This window comes from Pseudophryne corroboree, chromosome 12, assembly GCF_028390025.1.
Source record: "Pseudophryne corroboree isolate aPseCor3 chromosome 12, aPseCor3.hap2, whole genome shotgun sequence".
In the NCBI taxonomy this organism is placed as follows: domain Eukaryota; kingdom Metazoa; phylum Chordata; class Amphibia; order Anura; family Myobatrachidae; genus Pseudophryne; species Pseudophryne corroboree.
The window spans coordinates 112,583,638-112,607,109 of record NC_086455.1 but is presented as its reverse complement, the minus strand read 5'-3'; the positions used below and the strand labels follow the sequence as shown (position 1 = coordinate 112,607,109).

The window sequence follows — 23,472 nt, the reverse complement described above, 5'->3', positions numbered from 1 at the left end:
CATATTGGCGTGGTATACAGGCCACAAGGGCAGGAAGAGGAACCGGACAAGAACCTCTTGCAAGACATAACTAAAATGGCATTAAAAGGAGAGGTAATAATCATGAGAGACTTTAATCTTCCTGATGTAAACTGTGTCTGTTGCTAATTCCACTAGAAGTAGGGACATTTTAAATTCCCTTCAGGGAGCATCCCTCCACCAATTGGTGAGGGAGCCCACTCGGAAAGACGCAATATTGGACATATACCAATGGAGACAGAATATTGGACGTAAAAGTGGGTGAAAACCTGGGATCCAGAGATCATCAAACAGTATGGTTCAGCATAAAGACAGACTGACTCACCCCATACAAAAACAAAGGTGTTGGATTTTAGGAAGGATGATTTTGTAGGGATGGGAAAATGTGTAAGCGATTCTTTGGCAGAGTGGAGGAACTTCGAAGCAGTGCAGGATAGGTGGGAAACATTAAAAAGTGCAATATTAAACGCAACAGACCTTTGTGCCAAAAGTGTTAGGAAAATTCACAAGGAAAAGGAAGCCAGTGTGGTTTGCAAAAGAAGTAGCAAATATTGTGAAAGCAAAAAGGATGGCTTTTAGGAATTATAAGCAGGAAATAATGGAAATAATGAAGAGTAAAAGATATATCTTATTAGACAGAAGGAGACTAAGAAGGTAATCAGATGTGCAAAGGCATAAGCTGAGGAGAAAATGGCCCAGTCAGTGGGTAAAGAAGGCAAAACTTTTATTTAGGTATATAAGCGAAAGGAAAAAAACAAAAGGCGGAATAATAAAACTAAAGACAGAGACTGGGAGTCTTGATGAGGGAGACAATGTAATAGCAGATCATCTTAATTATTTTTCCTCAGTATTCACTACTGAAAGAGAGGGGAAGGGGCCACAGTTAAAATGCAGGGATATTCAGGAACATTTACAGAGGAGAAGGTCCTAACAGAACTCTCAAAGTTGAAATTGGACAAATCTATGGGGCCAGATGGGATACATCCAAGGATACTAAAATAACTTAAATAGGTGCGGGTAGCAACATTGACAGAATTATTCAACCAGTCATTAGCTACAGGAGTAATTCCAGAGGACTGGAAATGAGTGAACGTAGTCCCACCGCACAAAAGTGGAAGCAAGGAAGAGGCAAACAACTACAGACCAGTGAGTATTACATCAGTAGTACGGAAATTGATGGAAACACTCTTAAAAAGAAAGAATTGTAGACTATATCAAATCCAGCAATTTACAGGATCCCAAACAGCATGAATTCACTGGGGAGAGATCATATCAAACAAACCTTATTGACTTTTTTGATTGTGTGACTAAAGTGATGGATAAAGGTGGAGCCGTGGATATAGCTTATCTAGACTTTTGACGCTATTCCACACTGCAGACTGCTAAATAAACTTGAATGCTTGGGATTGGATACTAGGATTATTGAATGGATAAGATCTTGGTTTCAGGATAGAAAACAGAGAGTTGTAGTAAATGTAGTGCATTCACAGGAGGGAAATGTTACCAATGGAGTACCCCAGGGATCTGTACTTGGAGCAGTGTTATTTAATATCTTTATTGGTGACATTGCAAATGGCATTAAAGGGAAAGTATGTTTTTTTGCAGATGACACAAAAGTATGCAACAGGGTAGACAAACCAGGTGGGGTAAAACAAATGATTGAGGATCTAGGTAGACTAGAGGAATGGTCAAGAGTGTGGCAACTACAGTTTGATGCCAAAAAATGTAAAATCATGCACTTGGGTCTCAAAAATCCAAAGGCTAAATACAGTATTAATGGCACTATACTGGAAACTACTGAGGAGGAAAAGGATCTAGGTGTCACTATTTCAGGTGACTTAAAGGCAGGAAAGCAATGTCACAAAGCAATGAGGAAGGCTACTCAGATGCTTGGCCGCATTGGGATAGGAATCAGCAGCAAAAAGTAGTAATAATGCCACTGCATAGGTAGTTGGTACGGCCTCATCTATTATACTGTGTTCAATTCTGGAGGCCATATCTTCAAAAGGATATTACTACATTAGAGACTGTACAAAGAAGGGCAACTAAAATGGTGCATGGCCTACATCACAATACATACCCAGAAAGACTAAGAAATCTCAATATGTATAGTTTGGAGCAGAGAAGGGAAAGGGGGACATGATAGAAACTTTCAAATATATCAAAGGTTTTAACAAAGTCCAGGAGGGGAACATTCTCCAAATGAAAAGAAGCAATAGGACACGAGGACATGCACTGAGACTGGAGGGGGAAAGGTTCAGGGGAAATCTGAGGAAAAATGACTTCACAGAAAGGGTAGAGGCTAAGACAGTAGAGCAATTTAAACATGCATGGGATAGACATAAGGATATCCTTACAAAGAAATGAGGATCAATTAAGTTTTGAGATAAAAAATATGGTAAAAAAAAGAAAAAGGGGCAGACTAGATGTGCCAAGTGGTTCTTATCTGCCGTCAAATTCTAAGTCTCTATGTTTCTCAGACAGGTGGCATTAACAATTAGGCAATCCATGTAATAAAGTAAAAATATTGGTATCGTATAATGTATTCTGGCTTGCATACATGCTTATTTTTATTAATACTCAGGGCCGGTTTTATACCTTGTGGCGCCCAGGGCGAAAGTTTCCTTTGGCACCCCCACCCCCCACACACACACACACACACAAAATTTGGGGCGTGGCTTCATAGGGAAGGGGTGTGGCCCCTGTAGTTCTGACCCCTATAGATTTGCCCCCATTAGATGTGCTCCCAGTAGATATGCCCCAGTAGTTATGCCCCCTTAGATGTGCCCACAATAGATGTGCCCCTGTTATGCACCCTTAGCTGTACCCCTAGTAGAGATGCCCCCTTTAGATTTGCCCCCATTAGATGTGCTCCCAGAAGAGATGCCCCTGTAGTTATGCCCTCTTAGATGTGCCGCCAGTAGAGATGCCCCTGTAGTTATGCCCCCTTAGATGTATCCCCTTGTAGCGCCGATTACAAACACAAAAAAACAACAACAATACTCACCGGCCCCACTCCTGTTTCCCGACCACTGCTGCTTCGTCTAAGGCCCCCGCTGGCTCCTCTCTATCGGAGAGACGTCATGACGTCTCTCCCATAGCAGCGCCGCACAGACACTAGAGGTCAATTATGGAGCTGGCTGCAGCGGCTCCAGCAGGCGCCCACACTACCCACGGCGCCTGCTGCAGCCGGTGTGCAGGATGCGGGTGGGTGGGGGGCGCCTGCGGGGTGACTGTGGCTGCGCCCCGGGCGCCCGCCCTGCTCGACCGTGCCTAGATCCGCTCCTGTTAATACTGTTTATGAAACCTATCTAATATCCAATGCATATTTCCCGACATAGGAAGTACATAGTGTTAAACCAAATAATATAATCAATTTTAACCAATGTTAATTCGTATCCTTACATTTAGAGAGGGGGAGGCAGCAACTCTCCCTGCAGCTACAATGAAGTCCATAATTAGAAGAGTGGCCCCTGGAAGCCCCAGCGAAAAAAACTGGGGTGAACAGTGCTTGATAATGGTGTTTACTATATCCTATGAAGAGGAAAAACACAAAATGTTACAATGTCAAATCATTCTCACACTTCACAATACGATCATACTGTTTGTTTTGCATGCTCAGGGCAAAATGCTGATCTCCACCTGCAATCAGAGTTGATCACATTTATGCAGTAGCACAGCCCCTTATCCATCCACTTCTGAAAGTACTGTAGTCCTCATCAGCATGCAATTGCACCAGTTCAATGGATCTGACTGACATGAGCTGAATCTCTGCTCACCTATGAATAGCCTGCAATTCCGCTGAAGCAGTATAATAAACAGCTGATAATCAGCATCAATATGTTGTTACCGGATATTATGCTACAAATACTGCATTCATTGAAGTGATACAGTACAGCACGACTGGAATAGCTAAAACATATATGAATGGGCATTTGTATGAATGGATGAATTATCACTGTACATCCTAACAACTGCAACACACTGGAAAAGACACCCGATAATTACATCTGAATAACCGCTCACAACTACACATTACAGGGCTATTCCCAAGTGCTGCTGATCAGTCTCACATGAGATAATACTGTATCAAACACAGGGCTACATAGAAGGGTTCTTATGCCAAAGATGTGTTGTGTAGCTACAGGTATATATGACCATCCCAAATGGTTTAGACTCTGAATAACTGGAAATGAATACATAAACAGCAAATTACAGAGGCAATTCTAACATCCCTTAAAAACAACTATGTAAGACATTGTAATTCTATAAAAGGCGATCAAATAGTGGAATTGTAGTGGTTACAGATGAAGAAGAAATTATGAATTGGGTATATATAGAATAAATAAAATAAAACCACCACAATAACCCCATCTTACCTCTACGATTAAGTGTATACATGGCGGGATAGACCGGAACATTTTTAAAACATATTTTAATACCTTATCTATGGTTTTTAAATATTTTGCTTAAAATAGAGATCCACAGACTGAGGGATCTGGATCCCAAGGCTATGGTGATAACAGACATCCTCGAATACGGGGATCTGGCTCAACAGAGAAAACTTGCTTTTTTCCCAACACCAAACGCCTAAAGCTGAGTACACACTGTACGATGTGTGATCCAGCCAATGGTGCGGTCAATGGAATGATACATTGCGCGTGCTGCACACACTGCATGGTCCGTTCCCTGCATCATCCCTTCTGACATGCAGCACATAAAATGAGATAATGCAATAAATGAACTCTGGGCATGAGCAGTCGGGGCATACACACTATATGATGCATCATTCCGATTTGTATCTAAACAGTATATCATATGATATATCGTATAGCGTGTACCCAGCTTTAGAAAGTCTGCCTTTCAGTTGTTCACCATAGGAATATACACTGCAGCAACAACAAAATTCTCCAGCCATTGCAGAATGCAAGAAAAGGCAAGCCTGGGGACCGTGAGTACGCTTCTTATAGTTCATACTGTATAATTTATTACTACAGCTCCCTGGATCCTGACTATCCAGTCCTTAAGAAGTGATGTCAAGATGCTCATGGCACAATGTACAGTCAGAGTACCAGACATTATAATGGACTCCGGGAGGTACCATGTAATGTAAAGTAAAGTAGCAGTAGTGTTTAGAAATCAGTAGTTCTGTGTGCCAGGTTCACTGGTGCTCATTCGCTCTCTGGCATTCAGCAAATGGAGATTACCACAACACGTGCCATTCTCTTGGGGTGGAGACATCTTTCCAGTGGTGTAATGACAAATGTGTGCTGCCGACCGGTATATGTTGTGACTACCGGGAGTCCCCCGGACAGCTTGGCCTTTCAAGCTGTCAGTAGGGAGAGATCCACCCCATTATCGTTGGACAACAAACCTATGACAAGCAAATGGAACTGTCGGTATCCTGACTGTCTGGATTCTACTGACTGCGGGGATTCGTACTCAACCCCTTTTTCCAGTAGGAGTGAAACATAACACAATGTCCATTTCTTCTCTCAGATGATGAAGAAAATACAATTTTGATAATTTTTAGTATAGATGAATTAAAAATATTCTACATCAGTTTCTTTTACTTTTTCACTGTTTTAGTATTAAGAGATGTTCACCCAATCTATGTAACATGTGCTACAAGTTTCAGAATAGCAGGGGCTTGATGCTATTGATGGACAGTCACTCCTCAGACAGCTAATTATCTTGCTGCAGTTGGCAGGAGAATTTGACATGTAGATCTTCTCGAATATATGTCTTTGGGACAGATCCAATTAGCCTTGAAGCAGCGCCTAGGGATTTTCAAATGCAGCCCGCTTTAAGCACTTAATGCGGATTTCCCCCATCTGAGGCTCGAACAGAAATATACATTATGGTAAGAACTTGCCGTTGATAACGGTACAGTATTTCTCCTAAGTCCACAGGATAACAATGGGATATGATGAAGCAACAACGGATTTGCACCAATCAGTCAAAGTTTTCCGGCCTCCCAGCATGCAACAGGCCCGTCCATATATCCCCACCTCCTGGCTCAGGCAAATCAGTTGTATTCCAAAGCTCAAGGCAGGAGCATTATAGATAGCCCTAATCAGGCGATAAGAACACACATGCACACCCTTCCGTACAAGAAGGAAGAGGTTAGTGAGTAAAAGGTTCCTCAAATCAGGTGCGTCAGGGTGGGATCCCTGTGGACTTGGGAGAAATACCGTTATCAACGGTAAGTTCTTACCATAACGTATATTTCTACGGCAGGGTCCACAAGTTATCCACAAAATCTTTTTGTGCAAAACAAGACCAGCCCTGTAGTTACTCTGCGTGTGCGTTGATTCTAACGACAGAGGAATGGCTTTTGACATCACACACCCCGCCCAGCCACACCTGCATTTTTTTCTGCCACGCCTGTGTTTTTCCAAACACTCCCTGAAAACGTTCAGTTGCCACCCAGCAACGCCCACTTCATGTCAAGCTTCCTGCGTTTGGCCGTGCAACAAGAATGTTCGTTAGACTCTGTGCAAACCCATGATGCTCATTGTACCTGTACGACGCGCCTGCGCATTGCGGTCCATACGCATGCGCAGCAATGCCGATTTCTAGCCTGATCGCTGCGCTGCGAACAGCAGCAGCTAGCGATCAACTCGGAATGACCCCCATTAGCCGGAACAGGGAGATCAGCTTGAGAATATGCTTCTGAAATCGTCATCCAAAGCCATCTTGCCAGTGTCAGCAGGCCATCCTCTCTTGTGAAATCTGTACAGAATGAAAAGAAAATCTGTCTTTCTGATGGCACTGGTACGATCCACGTAGATCCTTAATGCACGGACCACGTCCAGCAATGCATCTCCCGCAGAAAGGCCCGGTACCTGGAAAGCCGGAACTACAATTTCTTCATTAAGGTGGAATTTAGACACCACCTTCGGAAGATACCCAGATCTAGTTCTGAGAACTGCTTTATCTGGATAAAAAAAATCAGAAATGGGGAACGACATGATAATTCCCCTAAATCTGATACTCTTCTAGCTGACACCATAGCCAGTAGAAAGAGAACTTTAGCGGTCATCCATTTAAGATCCACTTTGTTAAGAGGTTCAAATGGGGCAACTTGAAGGGCTTTCAGGACTAGACTTAAGTCCCAAGGCACTGTAGGAGGAACAAAAGGAGGTTGAATGCGCAGCATTCCCTGGAAAAAAGTACGCACAGCCTGTAAGTTGGCAATTTACTTTTGGAACCATACAGTCAATGCTGAAACTTGCACTCTCAAGGAAGCCACCTTCAAACCTTTATCCATTCCTGCCTGAAGGAATGCTAAGACCCTGGAAACTCTGAAAGACTTAGGGTACATTTTCCGTTCACTGCACCAATGAATATAGGTTTGCCATAATCAGTGATAAATGCGAGCTGAGGAAGGTTTCCTTGCTCTGAGCATAGTTTAATTACCTGTTGTGAGAATCCTCTTGACTTCAGGATAGAGGTTTCAAGAGCCACGCAGTCAAAGACAGTCGATCCAGATGTCTGTGATAACTAGGACCCTGCATCAGTAGATCTGGACGTTGAGGGACCAGAAGTGGAGCATCCATCGACATTCTCTGCAGATCTGTGTACCAATGCCTTCTGGGCCAAGCCGGAGCTATTAGTATCACGGCACCTTTCCCTTGCTTTATCTTTCTCACCACCCTGGGTAATAGGGTGATTGGAGGAAACACATAAGCCAGATGAAAGTCCCATCTCACTGACAGGGCAACCACAAAGATCGCTCTGGGATCCTTTGTTCTTGACCCGTATGCGAGAACTTTGTTGTTCAGACGGGACGCCATGAGATCTATCTCTGGCAACCCCCACTTGTCTACTAGAGTCTGGAAGACCTCCGGGTGTAGAGACCATTCGCTTGCCTGAATGGAGTGTCGACTGAGAAAGTCTGCTTCCCAGTTTAGGACTTCCGGAACGAACACTGCAGACAAGGCTGGATGATGAAGTTCTGCCCACTTTAGTATGTGACTTACCTCCTTCATCACTTTTCGGCTGCGAGTTCCTCCCTGATGGTTGAGGTACTGTATGCTGCTGCCGTCGCATTGTCTGAGCAGATCTGGACTGGTTTTCCCCGAAGAATGTCCTTTGCCTGAACCAGTGCCATGTATATGGCCCGAAGTTCCAAAATATTTATTGGCAGGCAACCTTCTTCCTTGGTCCATTGCCCCTGGAAACACAACCTTCCTGACACTGCTCCCCAGCCCTGGAGACTGGCATCGGTCGTCAGAATTTCCCAATCTGATATCCAAAAAGGTTTTCCCTTGTCCAGATGGGATGTCTGTAGCCACAAGGCTAATTACCTTTTCACTTCTATCGTAAGAACCATAGTCTGTGTTTTTATCGTCTGATGCAGCCCATTCCATTCGGCAAGAATTAGACGCTGCAGAGGCCTCGAGTGGAATTGTGCATACTCCACCATGTCGAATGTTGACACCATCTAACCCATCACACACATTGCTGCGTGGATGGATACCTTTTGACTGTGTAGCAGGTCCTGAATCCTTGACTGAACCTTGGATATCTTGTTCAGAGGTAACATTACTTTCTGAAGACTTGAATCCAGTACAGCCCCCAAGTGAGTCATCTGCTGTGATGGAACCAGAGACAATTTTGCCCAATTTGTGAGCCATCTGTGCTTCTGCAGACACGTTATTGTCTGTTGCAGATGACATAGGAGCAATTCCTCCGACTGTGCCAGCATTAAAAGATCATTGAGGTATGGAAAAATTCTTATCCCCTGCTGGCGGAGATAAGCTGCCATTACCACCATAATCTTGGTAAATACTCTGGGGGCTGTGGCTAACCCAAAATGTAGGGCCTGAAACTGAAAATGCTGTTGGGAGGATAGCGAACCTGAGATTGCACTGATGAGACAGTGCTATAGGAAAATGCAGGTAAGCATCCTGTATATCCAGGGATATCATATAATCCCCTGGCTCCATGGCCAAAATGATGGAACGTAAAAGTCTCCATGTGAAACCGAGGTATCCAAAAGTATTTGTTCAGCACTTTGAGATTGAGAATGGGCTGAAATGACCCATTTGACTTTTGAACTAAAAAGAGGTTGGAGTAAAACCCCTGTCCTCGTTGTGCATGAGGAATTGGTATGACTACTCCTAACTAAAGCAATTTCTGAACTGCCTCTTGCAAAGCCCTGGCCTTCATCTCTGCTCGAGATGGGCTGGTACAAAAAAAACTTAGAGGAGGGTGCTTCTTGAAGGCAAAAGCATAACCTAGCATCTGTTGTAGACTGCTGCCAGATCTGTGCAAACTGAAGAAGTCGGCCCCCCCATCAGGGGATCCCCCAGGCGGAGGCCCGCACCATCAGGCTGATGGCTTATGTGTTTTACCAAACCGGTCCTCTGGTAGCCCAATGCTTTTTAGTCTTACCGGACTTGTTGTATTGGGAATGCCTGCTATCATTTTTACCTTTAACTTTTCCTTGAGACCGAAAGGGCCGAAAAGACAGAACTTTAGGTTTGAAATTGTATGTGCAAGGAAACTTTACTTTCTTGGAGTCTGCTTCTGACTCCAAAATATCTGTCAATTCTTTACCAAAAAGAATATCTCCAGAAGAGGGCAAAGATTCCAAAACCACCTTAGATTCTGAATCGGCTTTCCACGTACGTAGCCAAACTGCTCTGCGAGCAGCTATTGCTGAAGCTGATGCCCTGGAGGCAACAGTACCCATATCCAATGCTGCTTCTTCCAAGAACATTGCAGCCTGTTTTATATGTGCTATATGGGATTTTTGCTCTCTAGATGCTATTGAAAAATCCCCATCCAATGCATCAGTCCAGGCAGCCACTGCCTTTGCCATCCAAGCTGAAGCCATGGCTGGCCTTATGACTGCCCCAGACAAGGAAAAAATGTTTTTTAGAAAACCATCCACTCTCCTATCTGTGACATCATTTAATGATGTTGAAGGCAAAGGTAATGTAGATATTCGCACTAATCGAATCACATGCGTACCTACATTAGGAGCCATCTCCCTTTTTAAACAATACCCAGCTGGGAGGATAAATAGGATTTTAATTACCTACCGGTATATCCTTTTCTCGTAGTCCGTAGAAGATGCTGGGGTCCACATTAGTACCATGGGGTATAGACGGGTCCACTAGGAGCCATTGGCACTTTAAGAGTTTGAGAGTGTGGGCTGGCTCCTCCCTCTATGCCCCTCCTACCAGACCCAGTCTAGAAACTGTGCCCGAGGAGATGGACATCTTCGAGAGAAGGATTACACAGATAGTGTCGAGATTCACACCAGCTCACACACACACAAGACAACCCACGCTCACTAGCTTGAAACATCAGCAACAACTAAACAGGATTATTTTACCAAGTAACAAAACAGTACTTACCAAGAACTAAGCAGTACTGAACTAAATAACCACTGCAGGATAACGAAGCGCTGGGCGGGCGTCCATCATCCTCTACGGACTACGAGAAAAGGATTTACCGGTAGGTAATTAAAATCCTATTTTCTCTTACGTCCTAGAGGATGCTGGGCTCCACATTAGTACCTTGGGGATGTACCAAAGCTCCCAAAATGGGAGGGAGAGCGCGGACGCTCCTGCAGAACCACTTGACCAAACTTAAGGTCCTCAGAGGCCAAAGTATCGAACTTGTAGAACTTTGCAAACGTGTTCAATCCAGACCAAGTAGCTGCTCGACAGATTTGCAAAGCCGAGACACCCCGGGCAGCTACCAGGAAGAACCCACCTTACGAGTCGAGTGGGCCTTAACAGACGTAGGACACGGCAAGCCTGCCGTAGAATAGGCATGCTGGATAGTGAACCTGATCCAGCGAGATATCGTCTGCTTAGAAGCAGGACACCCAATTTTCAAGTAGAGTGTCCGATTTTCTGTGACGAGCAGCCCTCTTCACATAGATCTTTAGAGCCCTTACAACATCTAAGGACTTGGATGAGATTGAGGAGTCAGTCGCAACTGGCACCACAATAGGTTGGTTGATATGAAATGCCGACACAACCTTCGGCAGAAACTGCTGACGTGTCCAGAGCTCAGCTCTATCTTCATGGAAGATCAAGTATGGGCTTTTAGATGAAAAAGCCCCCAACTCTGACACAAGTCTAGCAGAAGCTAAGGTCAACAAAGTGACAGCCTTCCACGTGAGAAACTTTACCTCAACCCCCTGCAGAGGTTCAAACCAATCTGACTGGAGGAACTGCAACACCACGTTAAGATCCCAGGGCACTGTAGGCGGAACAAAGGGAGTTTGGATGTGCAGAACTCCCTTGAAAAAAGTCTGAACCTCAGGGAGGGAAGCCAACTGTTTCTGGAAGAAAATGGATAGGGCCAAAATCTGTACTTTTACGGAACCTGATCTCAGACCCATATCCACACCTGCTTGTAGGAAGAGGAGAAACAGTCCCAGTTGAAACTCCACCGTAGGAAACTTCTTGGACTCACACCAAGATACATATTTTTTCCAAACACGATGGTAATGTTTAGACGTTACTCCTTTCCTAGCCTGTATCAGGGTAGGAATAACCTTGTTCGAAATGCCCTTCTGAGCTAGTATCTGGCGTCCAACCTCCATGCCATCAAACGTAGCCGTGGTAAGTCTTGATAGGCGAATGGCCCCTGCTGCAGCAGGTCCTCCCGAAGAGGAAGAGGCCTCGGCTCTTCTAACAGTAGATCCAGAAGATCCGCGTACCAAGCCCTTCTTGGCCAGTTCGGAGCAATGAGGATTGCCTGAACTCTTGCTCTCCTTATGAGTTTGAGAACTCTTGGAATGAGTGGAAGTGGAGGAAACACGTACACGGACTGGAACACCCACAGAGTCACTAGGGTGTCCACCGCCACTGCTTGCGGGTCCCTCAACCTGAAACAATACCGCCGAAGCTTCTTGTTGAGACGAGAGGCCATCATGTCGATTTGGGGCACACCCCAAAGATCTGTTATCTCCGTGAATACCTCCAGATGGAGACCCCACTCTCCTGGATGGAGATCGTGTCTGCTGAGGAAGTCCGCTTCCCAGTTGTCTACTCCCGGAATGAAGATTGCTGAAAGCGCCAACGCGTGCTTTTCTGCCCACAGGATGATTTTTCTTACCTCTGACATTGCAGCTCTGCTCTTCGTTCCGCCTTGTCGGTTTATGTAAGCCACTGTCGTTACGTTGTCCGACTGTACTTGAATGGCCCGATTTCTCATAAGATGGGCCGCTTGGAGAAGACCATTGTATACGGCTCTTAGTTCCAGAATGTTTATCGGCAGGCCGGCTTCCAGACTTGACCACCTTCCTTGGAAGGTTTCCCCTTGAGTGACTGCGCCCCAGCCCCGGAGACTTGCATCCGTGGTTAGAAGGATCCAGTCCTGAATCCCGAACATGTGGCCCACCAGAATGTGAGGTAATTGTAGCCACCAGAGGAGTGAAATCCTGGCCTTTGGCGCCAGACGTAATCTCTGGTGCATGTGTAGATGGGATCCCGACCACTTGTCCAGGAGATCCAGTTGGAAGGACCGAGCATGAAACCTCACATACTGCAGAGCCCTGTAAGAGGCCACCATCTTCCCCAGAAGGCGAATGCACTGATGAAGCGAAACCCGGGCTGGCTTCAGGACATCCCAGACCATTGCCTGTATCACCAACGCTTTATCCTCTGGAAGAAACACCCTCTGCACCTCCATGTCGAGGATCATTCCCAGAAAGGACAACCAACTGGTTGGTTCCAAATGTGATTTTGGGATATTCAGGATCCAACCATGTTCCTTGAGAAGCTGGGTCGTGAGAGCTATTGACTGAAACAGCTTCTCCTTGGATGATGCCTTTATCAGCAGATCGTCCAGATACGGAATTATGTTCACCCCCTGCCTGCGGAGGAGAACCATCATTTCCACCATCACCTTGGTAAATACTCTCGGTGCTGTGGATAGGCCGAATGGTAGGGCCTGGAACTGAAAATGACAGTCCAACAGAGCGAATTGGAGATTAGCCTGATGCAGCAGCCAAATCAGGATGTGGAGGTACGCATCCTTGATATCCAGGGATACCAGGAATTCCCCCTCTTCCAGACCTGATATCACTGCCCTTAGAGACTCCATTTTGAACTTGAACTCCCTCAGAAAGAGGTTCAGTGATTTAAGTTCAGAATGGGCCTGACCGAACCATCCGGTTTCGGTACCACGAAAAGGTTTGAATAGTAACCTGTGTTCTGCATTTGAGGAGGGTCTGGTACAATGACCCGTGCCTCCACCAACTTCTGGATGGCTCCCTGTAGGGTAGCCCTGTCTGCCGGTAAAGCTGGCAAGCCTGATGTGAAGAACCAGTAAGGAGGGAGATCTTGAACTTCCAGCCGGTACCCCTGGAACACAATATCTATTACCCAGGGGTCCAGGCCGGACGACACCCAGACATGACTGAAATGTCTGAGCCTCGCCCCCACCAGCCCTACCTCCAGGCTGCGCTGTCCACCATCATGCTGAGGACTTTGGCGCACCTGAAGCAGGCTTCTGTTTTTGGGAACCTGCCGCAGCAGGTTTCTTGGATTTTGGTCGATTTTGGTCGGCCCCCTCTAAAGAAGGTGTTGGCCGGTTTGGCCTTTCTTGGTTTAGAAACTCGAAAGGACTAAGATGCAGGTGAAGAGAAAGGTTTCTTCGTAGCCAGAGCTGCATTCCTGCAGCCATTGAACCCAGGTCTTTCATGGATTCCACCATAAAACCTGCAGAATCCTGAATGTTATGGAGAAACAATTTAATGTCACTCTTATCTAACGTATTCAAATCCTCAAGTAACGTGCCTGACCACTTTACTATAGCTTTGAAGATCCATGCACAGGCAATAGTAAGACGGAGTATCGCCCCTGAAGCCGTGTATATGGATTTGAGCGTAGTGTCAATTTTACGATCATCCGGCTCCTTTAAAGCTGTTGATCCTGGGACAGGTAAAACCACCTTTTTTGAGAGTCTGGATACAGACGTGTCCACTATGGGTGGGTTTTCCCATTTCTTACTATCCTCCTCAGAAAAGGGGAAAGCAACCAGAAACTTCCTAGGGATCTGGAATTTTTCCTCTGGATTTTACCATGCTTTTTAAAAAATAGCATTTAATTCTTTGGAAGCAGGGAAGGTTAGCGAGGCTTTCTTCCCCTGTTGAGCAACTGAGTACGGAGGATTGTGACGCTAGCCTGGGGATTCAGTCTCCAGTTAGCGTCTGTGACCAGTGTAGGGTATTAAGACGCTGGCTCAGGACACCCCTCAAAGCGCCAACACTGTGTGCCGCTGAGCTTTCCCGGAGCGCAGCCGTTCAGAGCTGCGCTCCTACCCTTGTGCCACCATATCTCGCCTTTTCTGATCTCCCGGCTCTGTTAGGGGGTGGCGGCATGCTGCCGGGGTGAGCGATCCCCTGTGGCGAGGAACGTTCGATCCCCTCAGGAGCTCAGTGTCCTGTCAGCTGAGATAGTGGCTCAGACTCTGCAGGGCGGACACTACTCCCCCCCTTAGTCCTTCGAAGCAGGGAGGCTGTTGCCAGCAGCCTCCCTGTAAAATAATAAACTCTAAAATAAACTTTTACTAAAGAAGCTCTGTAGAGCTCCCCTAGCTGTGACCGGCTCCTCCGGGCACATTTTCTAAACTGGGTCTGGTAGAAGGGGCATAGAGGGAGGAGCCAGCCCACACTGTCAAACTCTTAAAGTGCCAATGGCTCCTAATGGTACTAATGTGGATTCCAGCATCCTCTAGGACGTAAGAGAAATTAGAATTCCATTTCTTAGGAATTCTAAACTTATTAGGCGTAGCCCAAGCATCTTCCATGATTTCCGTCAGCTGATCTGACCCTGGAAACTCAGTCTTAACTGTTTTGGGATGTTTAAACATAGGTGCCTTGGTTTTTAACACAGGCTCCGCTGAATCCTCTAAGGATAGAGTGGCTTTCATTGCTTTAATTAACTCAGCTATATCCACTGAGCTGAAACCTTCCTCTTCGTATGCCAAAGTAGAATTGAGCTTTCATCCTCCGATGAATCCTCATCTGAACCACGTGTAGTCTTTGAGGATGAAGATTTACTTACCACCGGCTTATCAGCCATTTTCTTTTCAGAGGCAGCTGCTGGAAGTGATACACCACAGGTGGGAAGCTGCATGTAAGGGTTAATCTTGTAATCTATCCCCAGTACAGGAGTTAGAAGAATTATCCTTTCAGCTATAATGGATAAAGTCTGCGCAAACATAGCCCAAGGTGGATCAAGCTGCACCTGAATCTGCCTTGTATTTTTCAAGAACCCCTGGTGAAAGCTAAAACAATTTGCACCCACACCATCCTGAACCAGATCCTGAGAAGATAACACAGATTTGCAAGACAAATATGATATGAGTGTTGGTGTTGCTGTGAGTGTATCTTCCTCACCTTTGTCGCTCTTAGACATGATAAATAATCAACACTTCCACAATCCACTACACAATTTGTTACTATAATCACTTTAAGCTTTTTAAAGTGACATACAATCCGACCCTACCCATGCACCAGCATTGAGGATCGGAATAGTACAAAACTGACAGAATATAGCAAAGTCAGCAATCACATTAGCAGTCAGTCACATATTATACATTAGTATAAAAAGCAATATGAGCACATCATCAACTACAACTACATTTCAAGTAGGAGAACATATTACTGAATCATGTTTAAACAGATCTACCATATTCAGACGCAATGCGAAAGAAACAACAGTAAATGTATACAGACTCATATGCAATAGGCACTTATCTAACTATTCATACTCAAAAAGGTAGATAGAGACTTAGTGCTGTATTACCTGTACTCAGTAGAGTGGGATACAGGGAGACTCGCCTCGCTTCCAGGATGGATCAATACATTAGTGAACGCTGAGTGGATCCAGACGCTACTAGTGTATACTGCCGCCCCATGAACCTATAGTGAACACAGACGCTCAGTGAACACAGACGCACCAGTCACATAGCCGCCTAAGCTGAGACTGGGTCCCCTTTGTGTACAGCGTCTGAGATGGAAGCGAGAAACAGTTGATGGTGGGAGACTCGGAGGAAACTGGTCATGAACCGGGAGGGAGGGGTAATCAGGAGAGCGTCTGAATCCCCATTGCTGACATCAACCCTAGGGATCGCGACCTCATACTTTTCTTGGAGACTATGATCCCTAGGGCCTAGTGCTGGTGGAGGCGCGTCAGCAACTGGTAGTCTCCTCCCAAAACAGTGCGGCTGTATCCGTATTCCCCTTCCAAGCGGAACCGATGCCTTACCTTCTCCCCATGGTCCGGCCACAGCCTGGTAACGTCTGCTGGACCTGCTAGTATATCTGACACAGACGCCCACCTAAAAAGCACTGTACTCGTGAGTAAGCGTTGTCGCGACCGGGCGGAGAGTTGTTGGAGCGACTCTTTCTAAGGTACGTTCACGCTGTTTAGAAAGATTTCGCAGAAAAATAGTAAGACTATAAAAATAAAATAAGAAAGCTTAGGGCTGCTAAAAACGAGCAGCCCTCTGACCATGGTCCGGCTCCTGCCGCACCAAACAAAAAATTGATTTACCTGAGCCAGGAGGCGGGGATATATGGATGGGCCTGTTGCATGCTGGGAGGCCGGAAAGCTTTGACCGATTGGTGCAAATCCGCTGTCGCTTCATCATATCCCATTGTTATCCTGTGGATAACCTAGGGACCCTGCCGGAGAAACCAGGGGTAAGTAGGGCTCTCTGCCCCTATTGAGGCCGCCGTGAACTCTTTAACCCATAGCTCCAGGAACATATACCAGGATCTGTGGTTTAACGCGTGTTAGCCACACATTTACTGAAAAAGGAAAAGGGCCTGTATTAGAATAGCTTCGGGCATACAAGCCAGATGCTACTAGTCATTTTCCTTACATAGTAAAGAGCCTAAATGAATCTGACACTTTGTCATGTGTCATTTGTGCTGACCAATCAGTGTTCAACATGAAGCAAGGTGGCAGAAACATTACATCCTTTCACTTTTTACTACAATTGTACATGATGCAGTCACGCTGTATTAGAAGTGGAGTACCTGGTCAGTATGGAGCAAACCACAGTGCATAATATTGTAAAAGTGCGTTAAGAAGTCCCGGTTTGGAGATACATCCTGCCGTCTTTTCATGATTTTGCATATCAATTTGTAAGCATGTAGTTTTCCTTGCTTGTATTTGTCTGGCAAGGTTGTGGCCTGAAATACAGGATGATGATGATAATAAATATTTTTACATTTCTCCAAATGCATCCCACTAGCACAAAATGTACAAACAAACACAAAATACTACATCTGAATGTAATTGATAATATATACAATGTTTGTGATCATTATACAGTGCCCTAGTATGGGTACCCTACATATGCCATGTAAAACAACTGAAACAGTCAGAACAGTGCTACTCCCCTCTAATTCAAAAGCAAAAACTATCTGCAGGAAATCCAACTGGACATAACCAGAGAAACACAAAAACAAGACAACGAAAAAGTATTAAAAACAGTCAAGAAGAAAACAAAAGCATACAATGGGTGGGTGCACAGTGTCAACCAATGGATTCAGAGAAAAGGATTTAAAGTAAACATTAAAAATAAGATTTTACTTACCGGTAAATCTATTTCTCGTAGTCCGTAGAGGATGCTGGGGACTCCGTAAGGACCATGCGGATAGACGGGCTCCGCAGGAGACATGGGCACTTTAAGAAAGAATTTAGTTCCTGGTGTGCACTGGCTCCTCCCTCTATGCCCCTCCTCCAGACCTCAGTTAGAGAAACTGTGCCCAGAGGAGATGGACAGTACAAGGAAAGGATTTTGTTAATCCAAGGGCAAGGTTCATACCAGTCACACCAATCACACCGTATAACTTGTGATAACTACCCAGTTAACAGTATGAAAACAACATATCATCAGTTCAAGACCGATGCAACTATATCATAACCCTTATTGAAGCAATAACTATATACAAGTATTGCAGTAGAAGTCCGCACTTGGGAAGGGCGCCCAGCATCCTCTACGGACTACGAGAAATAGATTTACCGGTAAGTAAAATCTTATTTTCTCTAACGTCCTAGAGGATGTTGGGGACTCCGTAAGGACCATGGGGATTATACCAAAGCTCCCAAACGGGCGGGAGAGTGCGGATGACTCTGCAGCACCGATTGAGCAAACATGAGGTCCTCCTCAGCCAGGGTATCAAACTTGTAGAATTTTGCAAAAGTGTTTGAACCCGATCAAGTAGCAGCTCGACACAGCTGTAGTGCCGAGACCCCCCGGGCAGCCGCCCAAGAAGAGCCCACCTTCCTAGTGGAATGGGCCTTGACCGATTTTGGTAACGGCAAACCAGCCGTAGAATGCGCCTGCTGAATCGTGTTACAGATCCAGCGAGCAATAGTCTGCTTTGAAGCAGGGGCGCCAATCTTGTTGGCTGCATACAGGACAAACAGTGCTTCTGTTTTTCTGATCCTAGCCGTTCTGGCCACGTAAATTTTCAAAGCCCTGACCACATCCAGGGACTCGGAATCCTCCAAGTCACGTGTAGCCACAGGCACGACAATAGGTTGGTTCATATGAAAGGATGAGACCACCTTAGGAAGGAATTGCGGACGGGTCCGCAATTCCGCTCTATCCATATGGAAAACCAGATAGGGGCTTTTATGTGATAAAGCCGCCAATTCCGAAACTCGCCTAGCTGTAGCCAAGGCTACCAACATGACCACCTTCCAAGTGAGATATTTCAACTCCACTGATTTAAGTGGTTCAAACCAATGTGACTTAAGGAAACTTAACACCACGTTAAGGTCCCAAGGCGCCACCGGAGGTACAAAAGGAGGCTGAATATGCAGTACTCCCTTCACAAAAGTCTGTACTTCAGGTAAAGAGGCCAATTCCTTTTGAAAGAAAATGGATAAGGCCGAAATCTGAACTTTAATGGAGCCTAATTTTAGTTTGCTTTGAAGCAGGGGCACCAATCCTGTTGGATGCATACAGGACAAACAGCGCTTCAGTTTTCCTGACTCTAGCCGTTCTGGCTACGTAAATTTTCAAAGCCCTGACCACATCAAGTAACTCGGAATCCTCCAAGTCACGTGTAGCCACAGGCACCACAATAGGTTGGTTCATATGAAAAGATGAAACCACTTTTGGCAGAAATTGCGAACGGGTCCGCAATTCTGCTCTATCCATATGGAAAACCAAATAGGGGCTTTTATGTGACAAAGCCGCTAATTCAGACACTCGCCTAGTCGAAGCCAAGGCTAATAACATGACCACCTTCCACGTGAGATATTTCAACTCCACCGTTTTAAGTGGTTCAAACCAGTATGACTTTAGGAAACTCAACACCACGTTAAGATCCCAAGGTGCCACTGGAGGCACAAAAGGAGGCGGAATATGCAGCACTCCCTTTACAAAAGTCTGAACTTCTGGGAGAGAAGCCAATTCTTTTTTAAAGAAAATGGATAGGGCCGAAATCTGGACCTTAATGGAACCTAATTTAAGGCCCAAATTCACTCCAGTTTGTAGGAAGTGAAGGAAACGACCCAGATGGAATTCTTCCGTAGGAGCATTCTTGGTCTCACACCAAGAAACATATTTTCGCCTGAAAATCCTTGGGCCCGTTGAGAGACCAAACGGCAACGTCTGAAATTGGTAATGACAATCCTGTACCGCAAATCTTAGGTATGCCTGATGAGGTGGATAAATGGGGACATGAAGGTACGCATCCTTTATGTCCAGTGACACCATAAAATCCCCCCCTTCCAGGCTTGCGATGACCGCTCTCAGCGATTCCATCTTGAACTTGAACCTTTTCAAGTATAGGTTCAGAGATTTTAAATTCAATATGGGTCTGACCAAACCGTCCGGTTTCGGGACTACAAACATGGTCGAATAATTACCCCTTCCCTGTTGAAAAGGGGAACCTTGACCGGGATCCGGTCTGAAGATCGACAGTGTCTAGGTCGACAATGTTTAGGTCAACCACTATAGGTCGACAGTCACCAGGTCGACATGGGTGGAAGGTCGAGAGGGTTTCTAGGTCGACATGTGCTAGGTCGACAGGTCTAAAGGTCGACATGAGTTTTTCACCATTTTTTAATTTTTTTTATTTTTTCATACTTAACGATCCACGTGGACTACGATTGGAACGGTAAAGTGTGCCGAGCGAAGCGGTAGCGGAGCGAAGGCACCATGCTCGAAGCATGGCGAGCTAAGCGAGGGGACGCGGTGCACTAATTTGGGATCCCGGTCACTCTACGAAGAAAACGACACCAAAAATAAAATAAAAATTCCTCATGTCGACCTTTAGACCTGTCGACCTAGCACATGTCGACCTAGAAACCCTGTCGACCTTCCATCCATGTCGACCTAGTGACTGTCGATCTATAGTGGTCGACCTAAACATTGTCGACCTAGATACTGTCGATAAAACGAACCACACCCACCTTGACCACCACCTGCTGAAGATACAATTTTTGTATTGCGTTTAACACTATTTCCCTCTCTTGGGGGGAAGATGGTAGGGCCGATTTGAAATACCGGCGAGGAGGCACCTCTTCGAATTCCAGCTTGTAACCCTGAGACACAATTTCTATTGCCCAAGGATCCACCTGGGAGTGAACCCACATGTGGCTGAAATTCCGAAGACGTGCCCCCACAGGGCCCGGCTCCGCCAGTGGAGCCCCAGCGTCATGCGGTGGATTTTGTAGAGGCCGGTGAGGACTTCTGTTCCTGGGAACTAGCTGCGTTGTGCAGCTTCTTTCCTCTGCCCCTACCTCTGGCAAGAAAGAACTCACCTCGGACTTTCTTGTTTCTTTGTGAACGAAAGGACTGCATTTGATAATGCGGTGCTCTCATAGGCTGTGAGGGAACATAAGGCAAAAAATTTGACTTTCCAGCTGTAGCTGTGGAGACCAGGTCCGAAAGACCTTCCCCGAACAATTCCTCACCCCTGTAAGGTAAAACCTCCATATGCCTTTTTGAGTCGGCATCACCTGTCCATTGCCGAATCCACAGGACCCTTCTGGCAGAAATCGACATAGCGTTTATTCTAGAACCCAGTAGACTAATGTCTCTTTGAGCATCTCTCATATATAGGACAGTGTCTTTTATATGCCCCAGGGTCAATAATACAGTATCCTTATCTAGGGTATCCAATTCCTCAGATAATGTATCCGTCCATGCCGCTACAGCACTACACACCCAGGCCAACGCAATTGCCGGTCTTCGGAAGGTACCCGAATGTGTATAAATGGACTTCAGGGTTACCTCCTGTTTACGATCAGCAGCATCTTTGAGGGTAGCCGTATCCTGGAACGGCAGGGCTACCTTTTTGGATAAGCGTGTTAAAGCTTTGTCCACCCTAGGGGAGGATTCCCATCGTAACCTATCCGTTGGTGGGAAAGGATACGCCATAAGAATCAGTTTGGAAATCTGCAGTTTTTTATCTGGAGATTCCCAAGCTTTTCACATAACTCATTCAGCTCGTGTGAGGGGGGAAAAGTTACATCAGGCTTCTTTCCATTATACATATACACCCTCGTGTCAGTGACAGGGGTTTCCTCTGTGATGTGCAAAACATCCTTTATTGCTATAATCATATATCGAAGGGATTTAGCCAATTTTGGCTGTAACTTTGCATCATCATAATCGACACTGGAGTCAGAATCCATGTCGGTATCTGTGTCAACAATTTGGGATAGTGGGCGCTTATGAGACCCTGACGGTCCCTGCGACATAGGGTCAGGCATGGGTTGAGACCCTGACTGCCCCAATGCATCAGCCTTGTCAAATCTTCATCTGAAACATGTGTAGACTGAGAAGATGTTGTTTCATATCTATGTGATTTACTTACTGCCGGCCTTTCAGCCTGTCTTTGTTGAGAGGCTGCTGCTTCCCCTGCTGTATAAAATAAATCCCATGTGGAAGGTTGCATGTAAGGGTTAACAGGGTAACCTGCCCCTGGCATAGGAGCTGGAATAATCCGCTCAGCTATACTGGATGTCTGTGCAAAAGTAGCCCATGGGGGTTCAACGTGTACCTGTGCCTGCCTTGATTTAAAGGCTTCTATGAAAGCTAAAACAATTTGCACATAGTCCATTTTGAACCAGATCCTGAGAGGTTAACCCAGTTTTGCAAGACAAACATGAAATGAGTATTGGTGCTGCTGTGGAAAGTGGATTTTCCTCACCCTTGCCGCTCTTAGACATGATAAATAATCAAACACCTTTACAATGTTAATACACGATTTGTGACTGCAATCACTTAAAATTTTGTTAAAGTGACACACAATCCATCCCTACCCTGCTTGCACCAGCATTGAGGATCAGAATATACAGAAAAAAAACTGATAGACTTATAGTAAAGTCAGCAATCACACTAGCAATCAGTCACAGGTTATACATTAGTATAATAAGCAATATGAGCACATAATCAACTACAAATACATTTCAAGTATGTAGGAGAAACATTACTGCATTACCTTACATAGGAGTTTTAACCGTATTCAGTCGCACAGCAAAAGAAAACAGCAGCAATAGTTTACAGACTCACATGCATCAAGCACTTATCCAACTATTCGTACTCACAAGGTAAATAGAGTCTCAGTGCTGTACTCTTCGGCTCAGGAGAGTGGGATACAGGGAGACTTCACCCCGCTTCCAGCATCGATCAATACGTTAGCAAACGCTGAGTGGATCCAGATGCTAATAGTGTACACACTCGCCCCGTGAACCTATAGTGAACAGACGCCCAAGTAAACACTGACAAACCAGTCACAGCCGCCTAAGCTGTGACTGGGTCTTTTTAGATGCACAGCGTTTCAAGACGGAAGCAGGAACTCAGTTCATGGCGGGAAACTCAGAGAAAACTGGTCATCAACCGGGGGAGGGATGACCAAGGGAGCGTCTTACTCCCCACTGCTGACATCAACCCTAGGGATCGCGGCCTCATACTATCCCTGGAGCCTATGATCCCTAGGGCCTAGCGCTGGTGCACCCTAGGTGGCAGCCGCGTCAGCGACTGTTTGGTAGTCTCCTCTCAAAACAGTGCGTCTCAGTCCGTGTTCCCTTTCTAAGCGGAAATGATGCCTTACCTTCTCCCCATGCTCCAGCCACAGCCTGGTAACGTCTGCTGAACTTGCTAGTACATCCTACACAGACGCCCGCCGAAACAGCACTGTACACGTGGGTAAGTGTTGTCGCGACCCGGCGGAGAGTTGTTGGAGCGACTCTTTCTAAGGTGCGCATAAGACGCTTTTTAGACAAGAACGCTCAAAAAATAGTAAGACTGTAACAATAAAATAAAAAAAAAGTTATGGCTGCTAAAAATCAGCAGCCCTATGACCACGGTACGGCTCCTGCCGCAACAAACAAAAAACTGATTTGCCTGAGCCAGGAGGTGGGGATATATGGACGGGCACGTTGCATGCTGGGAGGCCGAAAGCTTTGACCAATTGGTGCAAATCCGCTGTAGTGT

At 45.7% G+C, this 23,472-nt stretch overlaps 1 protein-coding gene across 7 annotated transcripts in view; it reads right to left on the bottom strand.

Annotated features, from left to right (window-relative positions):
• RALGAPA1 (Ral GTPase activating protein catalytic subunit alpha 1) overlaps nucleotides 1–23,472 on the bottom strand; it is a 669,595-nt gene that overhangs the window by 253,772 nt on the left and 392,351 nt on the right. For all 7 annotated transcript variants that reach the window (XM_063947861.1, XM_063947860.1, XM_063947862.1 and 4 more), the window contains 2 exons: nucleotides 17,045–17,200; nucleotides 3,424–3,552 (listed from right to left, as the gene is read on the bottom strand). In XM_063947861.1, coding sequence (XP_063803931.1) covers nucleotides 3,424–3,552; nucleotides 17,045–17,200 — 285 coding nt within the window. The remainder of the gene's footprint in view (nucleotides 1–3,423; nucleotides 3,553–17,044; nucleotides 17,201–23,472) is intronic.